Source organism: Sorex araneus, chromosome 5 (genome assembly GCF_027595985.1).
Source record: "Sorex araneus isolate mSorAra2 chromosome 5, mSorAra2.pri, whole genome shotgun sequence".
Classification (NCBI taxonomy): Eukaryota; Metazoa; Chordata; class Mammalia; order Eulipotyphla; family Soricidae; genus Sorex; species Sorex araneus.
In genome coordinates this window covers 4410520-4423202 of record NC_073306.1, presented here as the reverse complement: position 1 = coordinate 4423202, position 12683 = coordinate 4410520, and the positions used below count along the sequence as shown (strand labels likewise).

Sequence of the window (12683 nt, the reverse complement as noted above, 5' to 3'; positions counted from 1 at the left end):
TGGGTCCTGGCCAGCCCCGCTCGTGCCCACACTGCCCCCACTCCCGCCGGCCTCGCACTAAGAACATTTTATTGGCCCCTGGTTTTCATTATTAATGAAAAGGGACTGGAATGATCTTTCCGAAAGTTCAGAGAGTCTATAAAGACAAGGGCTGAAATGCCATTCCACTCGTTTCGGAGATGTGTGATTCAATTCTGTCTCGTGGCAAAGTGAAAGAGACGCGACGATGAAGGTAACTTCCCACGGCCCGGCTCCGGCGGTGCCAGCCGGGGCGGCCGAGGATGCGTCCGCCCGCCCGCCCGCTGCCCCTCTGCCTGCCCGGCTCAGCCCCCAGCCACGGCACGGTGCCCTGGGAGGGCCGTCCCAGGCCCCGAGGCCCAGCGTTTCCCAGGCACCCGGTGCCCGGGGCAGGGCAGCCGCGAGCAGAGGGGCCTCCCCTGCTCTCCCGAGTGACGCAACGGGACGAAGGAGCTTCCCAGGACGCGATGCCCCGACAGACAGACGAGGCGGCCTGAGCGGGCCCCGGGAGCTGCCTCCTCTTCCCCGCCAGCATCCCCGAGACGCGCCCCACAGAGCCGACAGCTGCAGCTCAGTCCTGGGCTGGCCCCAGGTCCCCGCACGGCCGTCGTCTGGGGCTCACGGCCTCGGCCTCGGGGGCCCAGAGCAGGCAGATGGACACGGTCTCGACCTGCCGGACCCACGCAGAGCCTGGGCCGGGACGGGGGCCCGTGGCAGTCCAGGTGGTGCTGGCTGAGCAGCAGGTAGGCAGGGAGGGGCCTGGCCTGGACACAGGCCCCCAGCCCATCCCCCCAGGAAGAAGCGCAAGGGGCCCGACCCGGGGCTGATCCCAGCATCCCACAGGAGTAAGTCCTGAGCACCGCTGCTGGGCGTGACGCCCACCCCCTCCCCCCAATAACTGCTGGCAGGAGGGATGAGCAGAGGGTCTCTGGGGGACGGGGCGGATGGGAAGCCACAACCCAAACTGTGTACTGTGTGTGTCGTTAGAGCGGGGAAACTGCAATAAAATTTACACACACACAAACAAAAGAAAAAGAAGAGCGGCCAGAGCGACAGGACAGCGGGGAGGGCGTCCGCCTCACACGCGGCTGACCTGGGCTCAGCCCCCGGTACCCCGGAGGGTCTCTTCAGCCCACCACGAAGAATCGCCGTGTGCAGGGCCAGGAGTAAGCCCTGAGCATCCCCACATGTGGGCCAAAAGGAAAAAGGAAAAAGGAAAAAACTAATCAGTGAGAAAGAGGGAACAGTCAGGCCAGTGAGGCTCCAGGCACGGGTCCGGGTACTGCACAGGCCCCGGGGACACACCTCGGGGGGACAGAGAGCAGGGCGCTGGGCACCAACAGTGCTCACCTGCCCTCCTGGCACGGTGCAGACCCTGCACCCACTCGGCCGGGCCCCACGCAGGCAGCCAGGCAGCGCCCGTGCCCGACCGCAGGGCTCCGGCTCACACACACGCCGAGGCTGTTTGCGCGTGTCAAGGGCAGCCGAGCCGATTTCCGAAAACGCCAGTAAGCCCCGGGCCGTGGCCTCCAAGGTCCAGGCCTGGCTCTGGCCCCTAACCTTGAATCTAGGTGTATGCGGCCTCGACCGTGGGTGCTGGGCTGCAGCCAGGGCTGGGTCCACATGCAAGTGCCCCGAGCCCACCGCGGCAAGGCCGGCAAGGCCCTCGGCCTCTGGGGGACGGGCCACACTCGTCTGGGGGCTCCCCTAGGCCAGGGGCCAGCTCCCGCCATATCCAGGGCTCTTGGGGCTTCCTTAGCTCCCCGCCGCATCCCCAACCGGGCTGTCCACCTGGGCTGTCCTGGGGAGCACCGCGGGGTGGGGCGGGGCCGGCTGGGAGCAGCTGCCCGGGGCCACACGGGAGCCCGGGCAGCGCGTCCTCGCCCTCAGCATACAGTGACCGGAACTCCAGAGTCGGCCCCGCCTCTGGGACAGACGGACAGACGGACGCACGCTGCCCCGGCCACGCACAGCGCCAAGGCCTCTCCCGGCCGCGCTCCCACCGCCCCTTCCTCCTCCGTCCCGAGACCCCCGCGGTGGGCACCAGGCCCGGGTCACCACTGTCTGGAGCCTCCTGCAGGCCTCGCCCGGCACCCGGAGTCCTCGGGCTGGACCGCGGGGTCCAGTGACGTCAGAAAGTCTGGCCGAGCCTCTCGCCACTCGCTCCACGAGCCTCGGGCTCTGCTCGAGGTCACATCTGCGCAGAGGGTCGGCGAGGAGCTGGGGCGTGGCCGGGGCGTGGCCGCAGTGAGGCAGGTGCCCCTGCCGTGTCCCCTGCTGCCCTCCTCTCCTGCGGGGCCTGGACCCCACCACGCACCTCTGCCTCGGCCTGCAGTGCTCACTCCAACCTGCAGGAGGGTCCGCGAGCTCCTCCCCAGCTCTAGGAGGCACCTGCTCTCAGTGGTGCTGCCACCCCATCAGTGCCACCCACGAGCCCCACCCAGAGACCCCACAACTGCCCCCCACGGGACACAGCCAGGGGCAGTGCAGACGCCCCGGTCCGCCCCCCCCGCACCCACTGCGCCAGCTGTGCAGCAGTGACCCGAGATGTCGACGCGTCAGTGACAGAGGGTCCTGGGGCAGGACGCGGGTCCCCGGAGGCTTCCCAGGGAGGCCGCCCAGGACGGGTCAGTCTCTGTCCCAGGCAGTGTGGGGACGTGGGGCCTAAGAGAACACGGGCCCGTCCAGACCCCACAGACACATCGGAGGGGGAGGAGGACTTCCGCCCGAGAGGAGGCAGCAAAAAACCACTCGAGAGAACTCTCCGCTCGGCTGTGACAGGCAGCCACTCCGTGTACATGTGCCTAAACACACATGCACACGCAAACACACATGCACATATGCACACACAAGCATGAACACAGAAGCACATGCATGTATGCCAGCATGCACAAACACATGCACAGACATGCACACATACAGACACACGCACACACATGCAGACAGACAGACACGTGCACAGACACTTATAGTCACATGCACAGACACTTGTACAGTCACGTGCACACAGACATGTGCACAGACACATGCAGACATGTGCACACACAGACACATGTAAACATAGTCACATGCGCACAGATATATGCGCATAGACACGCACACACAGACACAGGCACACAAACACATGCACACAGATACAAGCACACAGACACTGCACACACAGACACTTGTACACACACAGGTGCACACAGACATGCACACACAGACACACACACATGTTCACATGCATGCAGTGCCTCTGCGGTGAGCACAGAGATGCGAGTCGGGGCGGGAGAGGCTGCCTCCCGCCGCGCCCCTGACTTCCGTGCCCGTCCTGGGAGCTCAGGTCTCCCGTCACCCCGCGTCCCCCTTCCGGCTGTCACCTCTCCCCCAGCACAAAGCCGCTCCACTTGTCGAGCCCACAGAATTTTCCCCTTTTCTGAATTCTTGGGGGAATTTCTTGTCTGTGTAATTAAGTTTGGCACTGAATCACAATGTCTCTTATTACGATCTTTCTTCCCCGAGTCGCTGCTCCCTCCCGCAGCCGGGAGCTGAAGGCTTGGCTCACCCGCTCGGGAGCGGCCCGGCACACCCGCCTCACGCGGGGAAGGAGCAGGGCGCTCCGCAGAGCCTGCCGCGGACACGGGCGGACACGGGCGGACACGGGGGCCGGGGGCGGGAGGGCGCGTCTCCCCAGCGTGGGCGTCGGGGCGGCCGTGGCTGTGCGTGCGTGGCGGCTCCCGGAGTGAGCCGGGGCCATAAATCGCGCGCGGACGCAGACAATGCCCCGCTGATAGGCGTACAGACTGCACACCTAGTTCAGAAACTCCCCTGAGTTTGCTTGTAATTAAGGGGGTTAGAAAGGTAAAAAAAATATATAAACCCAATTAATCATTTAAATATTTAAAGTCAGATTTCCTCCCGGCCCCGGGATTAGTATATTTCATAACGCCAGCAGCAGACAGCCCGGGTTTTTACTGGGTTCATTTTAGAGCATGTTTAAACTAGTCAGATTGAGTGATGCTTCTAGCAACTAATCGCATGTCAAATAAAAGATATTTTATGTAATAAATTACCGCTACAAGTAATTCAAATGTCATTTATCAGTTTTATTATCAGTCAGGCAAAGTCTTGTTTCTCTATATTAATCAAAATCAAGCTTTTTTTTTTTTTGAGCAGTTTTGACACCTCTTGGCAAAAGTACAGAAGTGAGAGGTAGAGGTGGCCCCGCAGGATGGGCGGGAAGCAGGAACCGGGGGGACAGCGGGAGGCTGCAGGTATTAAACTCCCCCTCGCCGGAGCCAGAGCCCTATGACAGCAGGAAGGGCGTTCGCCTGGCATGCGGCTGACCTGGGTTCGATCCCCCAAGCCCCACAGGGTCCCCCTGAGCACCGCCAGGCGTGATTCCTGTGTGCAGGGCCGGGAGTAACCCTTGAGCATCGCTGGGCGTGGCCCCCAAACTGAAAAGTAAGGTTCCTTCATCACGTTTTCCCTGCACGCGGCAGAGTCCGTCTCTGGAAAGGGCTGGGAGACCCCCACCTAAACACATCCACGCGGAAATGCCCTTTCTCCAGAGACCTGCAGGAACCCGAAAGACCCTCTCCCTTCCCCCGCCCCCTGGGGAGAGACTGGCCGCTTAACCCCTTGTGCCCGGGACGGGAGCTCCCGGGCAGCCTTGTCCCCAGCCAGAATGATTTGTCCTGAGCAAGAAGTTTCTGGGACGTCAAGAGGCCTCGAAGGAAGCCTCGGAGCCAAGCAGGAGAATGGACGGACAGGCAGGTCCGAGGCTCCTGCCCGACTCCCACCCCCCAGCACAGACCCGGCCGGCGCAGGGCCCTGGGTCAGGGGACGCCACGGGAAGCAGGGCCCTGGCCTGCTCAGGAAAGCTGGTGGCGGGGGAGAGGACTCCACCTGGCCACGGCCCTCTGCAGCCTGCCACTGTGGTCACCGGGCCACGGGCCCGTGCTCTGGGCCAGGGGCAGCCCCAGGAGAGAAAATGGGGCTACGGAAACTCGGGGCGGGGGGGGGTCCCTCACGCTCTCCCTCTCCCTCTCCACACAGCCCAAGCATGGAGCAGGGCTGAGCGGGGAGGACGGAGAGGCGGGTGAAAGGGCAGCTCCAGCCGGGCTCACACCGAGGAGAGGTTTCAAACTGTGCTTTCAGGGCCCAGAGCGATAGCACAGAGGGGAGGGCATCTGCCTTGCATGCGGCTGACACGGGTTCAATTCCCCGGCATCCCACATGGTCCCCTGAGCACCCCCGGGAGTGATCCCTGAGTGCAGAGCCAGGAGTAACCCCCGTGCATCACCGGGTGTGGCCCGGAAAAAAACAAAACAAATACATTGCACCTTTTCAAATCTGCTCTAGAACACTCTCCTAAATTATGTGTGGGGGGTGGGCGGGAAAAGATTTTGGAGACAGACAATTAAAATGAAGACAACTAGAGAAAAGGCACTTTGAAAGAAAGATCTCGGGCTGAGTCCCGTTGAAGAAACAACGCAAGTTGTTTTACACAGATATGGAGTCAATTTTTAAGTTTGCAAGACTTTTCCTAATGATTTACGGAAGTGGCCTGGTTGTAATTTGGAGTATACAGACAGCGCTAAGTTTAAGAACCATTATTCCTGAGTGTCGGGTTAGAAACTCCTGGGGACCATGGTCTTGTGGAATAATAAAAAGCAATATTCAAAGAGCATGTTTATACTTTTATCTGGAACTTTCTGAGGCTGACAGACACTCTATAAACATATATGGCATCGCCAGGACCAGAAGGAAGGGGAGGGGACACGGGAGAAGGCGGGGACACCTGACAACACTACTGTTTGCTTTAAAAATAAGGATTAGGAAGGGCTGGTGGGGAGGGCGTCTGCCTTGCACATGGCCAGCCCAGGTTCGATTCCCGGCATCCCATAGGGTCCCCCGAGCACGAGCAGGAGTAATTCCTGAGTGCAGAGCCAGGAGTCAGCCCTGAGTGTTGCTGGGTGTGGCCCCAAAACCAAATCAATCAATCAATCAATCAAATTAGGCGCCAGTCGGGAAGGATCTGGCCTTGAAGGGTGTTTGATCCTGGCACCACACAGTCCCCCAAGCCCCCCCAAGCCCCCCAGGAGCGATTCCTGAGCACAGAGCCAGGAGTAAGCCCTGGGCACCAGCAGGTGTGCCCTAATCCCCTCTCTCTCCCCAGAAAATCAAATAAGTAAAAATAAAATTAGGAGGCCAGGTGATCTTCAGGGGGCAAAGGCGAACAGCCGGGCTCCCGAGCCCCCAGTGGCGGGACAGGGCGGACTCCTGCCCGGAGCTCCAGTGCTCGACACGGCCCAATAAACTCATTTCTTCTCGTCGCTTCTGAAGCCGCTGTCATGGGCTCAGGGGTCGGCTGCGTCGAGGCCTTGGATGCGGCCCAGGTTTGTTCCTGGAAACCCCCCGGCCCCAGCTCCCCAGGCCCGCGTTGGCTCCCGGCCCCACCTCTCGGCCCGTGCAGACCCCGAGACGGCCCGGGTGAGTGGGGCGGGGTGAGACTTACTGTGAAGGTGCGGGGGCTGGAGGGGCACCACGTGTGTGGCGGGGCCCACGGGCACGGGGTCGTCGGCAGCCGTGCCCGACTGCTGGAAGGCCAGGTCCACCTCTTCATCCGTCAGCCCTGGGGGACGAGAGGACAGAAGTCGGGGTGAGGCGCGCTGGCCGCCGCCCACGTGGCCGAGCTCGGGGCAGCGCCCCGCGGAGCCGCGCGCCGCAGCCTGCTGGCTGCCTCTCCGATTTCGGATTCTCCGGAACCTCTCTCAGCTGCAATTTAACCTTAAGCGACAGAATATTAGCCTCAACACTGCTTCCAAATGTGGCTCATTCAATTTCCTTAATTTATCCTTGAGTTTATTGCTGCCTTTGAAGTCGCTCGTACTGCAATTCTCCATTCTTCCCCCGAAAACAGATACCATCAACTGCAAATGTGGCTCATTTTAATCTGTAATGGTGTTAAAAAAAGAGGGGAAAAAACTAACAATAATGCATGAAAACAGACAGGGAAACAAAAAACTAATTATTGGGTGAGACGACTAATTAGTCTAGATCGTTTCCGAAGACGGGAATAATTTGCTTTATTTTATGACAAATGCAGAAATAAAAAGAAAAATCAGGCCTGACTGTGATTAGTATGAATGGGATATAGAATGTAAAGAAGAAAATAAAACAAGAAAACATCACGGCGAGGCCGGGCCCAAACTTTCCGACGATGATTGCAGCTCTCGGCGGCGCGGGCGGGCGCCTGTGGCTAGCGGCTTCACGGGCGACTCCAGCTCCTCCCAACGCCCTCAACGCCACGCACAGCACGGGGGGACCTGGGCAGATGGTGGCCGTCTGCGGAGGCCCCCACACGTGGAGGGGGTCTGCCCACGGAGAGGTAAAAGGAAGTGCGGAGCCACGTGTCCAGCGGGCCCGTAACTGGAACCTTCTCCCCGGGGCGGGGGCGCCAGGTTGGTGGGAAGAGGAGTGCCCGTCAACCAATCCCACGAACAGGACCGAGGGGCGGCCCCAGGGTGGGAGATGAACTTTCCCAGCGCAGGCACTGAGTCTGCAGGGCCCCGTGCCGGGCGGGGGCTCCGCCAGCCTGCACGGCCCCGGGCATCCCCCGGGTTGGGCCCCGCGACAGGCAGCGCGTTAAGCTGGGGCTGTAGCTCGGGCACATCTGGCTGCTGATCGTCTACTCGCCCCAGGGGGAGGATGAAGCACTCAAGGTTCCCAGGATCAGCGTCTTCCAAGCCCCGAGGCCAATAGACCCGTGATAATGACCTGAGCATGTGGCCGCGCGCAAGGGCTGGCCACGGGGGCAGAGGGAGGGACTCGGAGGGCTGTGCTCATGCTGACGCCTGCCTGCCCACCCGGGGACCCTTCCGTCCCCTCGCCCGACAGCTGCTATCTGGACAGTGTCCATGAAGGCGGTTCCCGGCCTTCCTCCGCAGCTTCGCGAGGCCCGAGCCCGCGGGCTGGCCCTGGACAGACCAGGCTCCGGGCGGCACCACGGGGAGGGGCTGGGGGCCACGTGTGAGCCGAGGCCCGGCAAGCCGGCAGGCGGGGAGAGCTCGGGTCGCTGGGGCACCGGCTGGGCGTGGTGACCGTCCCCCCTGCAGAAAGTGGCCGTAGTGGACGACGACAGGCCTCAGCCCTGGCGGCTGGTCACTGGGACGCCACGGGATTCTGCAAGTGACGGTTTGGTGCCTCGTCAGCCGCCGGCGGCAGATGAGGATAATTTTCCCAAAAGGAGCATTCAGCAGCATCCTCGTTCCCCCCTCTGGCTCTTTCAAATATAAACAAGTGCGCGGCCGCCTAACGCTAGGGAAATATACAGTAAGTTACAAGCTGGGCCGAGGGCCGGAGTGGGGGCTGCTTAAAGGGACAGGCAGCCCGCCCGGTGCGTGCCCCCTGGCCCTGAGCTCGGGCGAAGCTGATTTTCCTAATAAAACACGTTCCCGCATTATTGCCGCGAGCCCACGGCCAGGCCGCCGCGGAAGAGGGCGCCTGCGTCTCCTCCCGAGCTGGCCACCCGGAGACCGGACCCTCTGAAGCTCTCGGTTTACACCGGCTGGAATTCTGATATCCCTGCCTCTCCGCACGGGTCAGCTTTTGATCTAGTTACATGAAATGAATCATTTTCTTCCTTTAAAAAAAAAAGTAAACATTGAAATGATCTCCTTAAATAACAGGATTTCAGAGATCATTATCCCTGCCACCAGCCACGCTGAGCAGAAACTGAGGCCCGGGAGGGTGGCAGGTCCATGACCCCTGAGGCCTGACCCCTGCCTGGGCCCGACCCCCATCCGGCACCAAGCCCTGGACGTCAGCAGATTCCAGAAAAGGCCCCAGGGAAGAGGGGACTTCTGCAGAGAAGAGGTCCAGGAATGAACGGAACTGCCTTCCCCTTCCACAGCCAAGAGTCAGGCACCATGGACAGGGGGGGGGGGGGCGCACCCCGCTGTCACCGCTGGAACGTGGGACGCTTGATGCCACCACGGGTGAGCCCTGGCGACACCCTCAACCCCCCCCCCAGCCACCCCCATCAGAGCCCCAGAGACGAGAGGCAGACGAGGCCACTGTCGGGGCTTCGTGTGCGGGGCCCGTGGGCACGAGCGACCTCCGGGTCCCCGGGCAGAAGCGGCTTGGCCTGGGGGCAAGGTCGGGCCACCCTCAGGCCACCACGCACACGCACCGGCAGACAGCTACGCGGGCACACAGGCCGAGACCTTGCAGCCTGCAAAAGGTTAAAAGGGATGAGCAAGCAAGGTGCGGATTCTCAGTGAATTATATTTGGCTCCAGCGCCGAGGCTATATTATAAAAGGCATCTCCGCGCTGTTTACCATCGCCCTGACTAATGCAGACCTTTTTTTTTTTTTTGGTTTGTTTTAAATAATCTCATGCAAATTAGACACACACACTTCCTTCCAGTTGATTGCTATCTGGGAGGAATAATCTAGCGGTGAGGGACCGCACGAGGGCTGGGCGGTGAGGGGGGGAGGTCAGGGTCAACGTCCCCCCACTGGCCGCCCTCCTCCCCCACCCACCAGGGCCGCTCCAGAGCAAGGCGAGAATTCTCTTCCCGGGGGTGAGACGGCCACAGGGGACCCTGCAGCCGCGCAGGGTTCTCCTGACGAGAGCTGACCCGAAAGGGGACACGACTCGGGGGCAGCCCAAGGTGGGCAGTCCACCTGCAGTGAGGGCGGCCCCAGTCCACTCCATGCTCCCTCCCCAGGGCCCATGAGGAGGTGTCATGGCTGCCCTGGATGGGAACTGGCCCCGAGTTTCTGTCCAACGCTTTCCCTGGGGGGGAAGGGGGTCCCGCCCAGCAGGGCCTGAGGGAAGCCACACCCGATGATCAGAGCGTGGCTGGGCAGCAGCTGTGCCCGGCGGCCTGGGGGCCCCACACCTCCTCCGGGGCAGCCCCAGGAGACCCCCCTTCTCGGTCTTTCTCAAAGGATTCTGTGGGGAAAAACAGGCAAAACCCACAACAGCACCAGGACCGCCTCTGGGATGGACGGACACAGGGACTGAGGGCAGTGGGGGCTTCTCGGGACAAGCCCCACCGGGCAGCCCTCCGGGCTCTGGCCCAGCGGGCGGAGTGGGGCAGGAGCGGCCGGCAGCATCTCGGCCTCGCGGGGCAGTTTGGGGACCCGAGGCCGCCCCTCGCACCCCGCTGGAGCTTCAGACACGGAAACGGGGTCCGGAGGGACTGGGCTGGGGTGGCGGCCACGGGGGTGGGGGGCCGATCCTGGGGCGACCCTCCTGGGTGAGGGCGGGGCCTGCCCTCCAGGGGTCACCGGGCCTCTCGGGCGAGCGGGGAGCAGAGGGAACCGCCGAGCTAGACATCCTCCCCGAACTAAAAGGAAAAAACTCGACTCTCCCAGCCAAGGGGAGGGGCGGAGAGAGGCCGAAAGAAGAGAAAGAAAAAAAGGAAAGGAAAGTCTTTTTGCTCGAGTGTATTACCATTTCGTTGGGCCCGTGGTCTACAAGAGTCTGGAGCCTCTGAAAGTCGCCGGGTGACCTGCAGACCCCTATTTCCCGGTGCCTTGTATAAAATTGAATTTTTTAAACATAAATTACACGTAATGACGACACTGTAAAAACTAACAGTAATGGAAAGCTGTGCTGTATTTCATTAGCCTGTATTATTCCGTGCCACCTGATCCAGCCGGGCCTTGTTTATGAGTTAGTGTGTTAACAGATGCAATGGAAGCATTTGCTTCGACCTTGCTCTTCTCATTGGGGCATGAAATTACGACGGCAGCACCTTGATATTACAGCCATAAATACAGTAAACTGCAAATTTAAGCCAACGGCTCCTATTGTCTCTGAACATAAAGCTGATCGGTATTTATTTAAAAGGAGAACAAAAAAAATATTATATATCACCTTGTTTATGGGGTCTCCCCCACCCACTTTCTTACCCCCCGCCCCCCCGCCCCCCCACCTGTGTAATTCACTGGGTTAAAATATTAAGCAAATAAGCCCGACGCTGCGGCTCCTCGGAGGAAACTGTTCCCAAGCAGCGGAGACCGTTTCCGAGAAAACTCGTTCGGAAGTGCAGTGTCCTGGGCGAGCGGGTTGGTGCAAAACAACTGAGGCCCTGGTGGACGGGCCCCGCCACCCTGGCAGTGACGCGCGGAGCCCCGAGCCCGACCTGCCGCCTCTGTCCCGGCAACGCCCCGGGCGAGGGGAGGGGAGGGGAGGGGAGAGTTGCCAAGGCCCCACCAAGGAATGTCACCTCCGTTTCCTCCTGAAAACCATTAGGTAGAAATGGGATTTCAAAAAGCTGCCAACCACGGCCCCCTGCCACCTGAGGAGAGAAAGAAAGATATCCCGCGCGGGAGATAATTCTCCTCCGGGCGCCGGGAGCGGGACCTCTCATTAAAACTTGCACCGGGCCCCTCCGGATCCCAGTGAAGCAGAAAGACAATATATCCTTTAAATACACCGAGTGTGCGAGAGGAAAATAAACACAGAGACAAAAGGACACTGGCGACCACCCAGCCCCGTCCGGGGGGATAAATCACGGGGCAAAGACGCCGGCGTGAAATGCAGTTTCCCTGCAGGCTCCCGGCCCGTCTCAGGCACCTGCCGGGCCCCGGGAAGGGGCGAGGCGAGAGGCCGCAGCTCTGCCAACGTCCACGTGGGGCGGCTCCAAAGGGGTGGCAGCCGCCTGCCTGCCAGCGGGTGAGCTGACAGGTGACCCCCCACGGGGAAGAAGGACGGCGGGCGCAGGGGCCGAAGGAAGCGTCGGTCTGAGCTGACGGCAGGCGGGGCCCACGTGAGCCCAGGCTGCCCAAGTTAGCGTCCCTTCCCTTCCCTTCCCTTCCCTTCTTCCCTTCCCTTCCCTTCCCTTCCCTTCCCTTCCCTTCCCTTCTTCCCTTCCCTTCCCTTCCCTTCTTCCCTTCCCTTCCCTTCTTCCCTTCCTTTCCCTTCCCTTCTTCCCTTCCCTTCCCTTTTTCCCTTCCCTTCCCTTCCCTTCCCTTCCCTTCCCTTCCCTTCCCTTCCCTTCCCTTCCCTTCCCTTCCCTTCCCTTCCCTTCTTCCCTTCCCGGCAGACGCGGCCCCAGCGACGGAGCCCTGAATGGCTTCAGCCACACCACTGAGCTCTGCTCCTTCCGCTCACGCAGGAAACTTCCCTATAAAATTTATCGAGCCCCTCTGGGGAGCAGTAGAGGCGGTGAACAGGACGGGAGCGTGCGGCCCTCCACGCTGCGAACTGAGGTCTCGCCCGTGCAGGCGGAGGGCTCCAGCCGGCAGCCGGGAGCTCTATTTTTAGATCCAGAGTCAAGGGCTGTGATTTTTTTTCCCTCCCCCCCACCCTTTTCTTTTAATCCCTCTCTGCTAAATTAAAAAAAAAAATACACAGAAACAAAATACAGCGAGCGCAGTTTTCCAGAGAGCGAGCGTCCCCGCCAAAGGCTCCGCGCACCGCCGGCAGCTGCCGGGTCTGGCCCAGGCCCTGGAGCACGGAGGGACGGGGAGATGCAGGACCAGTGGCAGCTGCAGGGCCCGAGGTCAGGTAAGACGTCCGCCCCGCGTTAGTGACACGCCGGCTGGCCTGCGGGGGGTGCGGAGAAGCACGGACGGCATCCTCTGGGACAGACGGACAGACAGCAGCATCGGCCAGTGGGGCTCCCGGCTGCTCTGAGGACCAGGCGGGCAGGGGGCGTGGA

At 61.1% G+C, this 12683-nt stretch overlaps 1 protein-coding gene across 2 annotated transcripts in view; it reads right to left on the bottom strand.

Moving 5' to 3' along the window:
* PEX14 (peroxisomal biogenesis factor 14) overlaps positions 1-12683 on the bottom strand; it is a 98756-nt gene that overhangs the window by 6903 nt on the left and 79170 nt on the right. For both annotated transcript variants that reach the window (XM_055140520.1, XM_055140519.1), the window contains exon 4: positions 6521-6637. In XM_055140520.1, coding sequence (XP_054996495.1) covers positions 6521-6637 — 117 coding nt within the window. The remainder of the gene's footprint in view (positions 1-6520; positions 6638-12683) is intronic.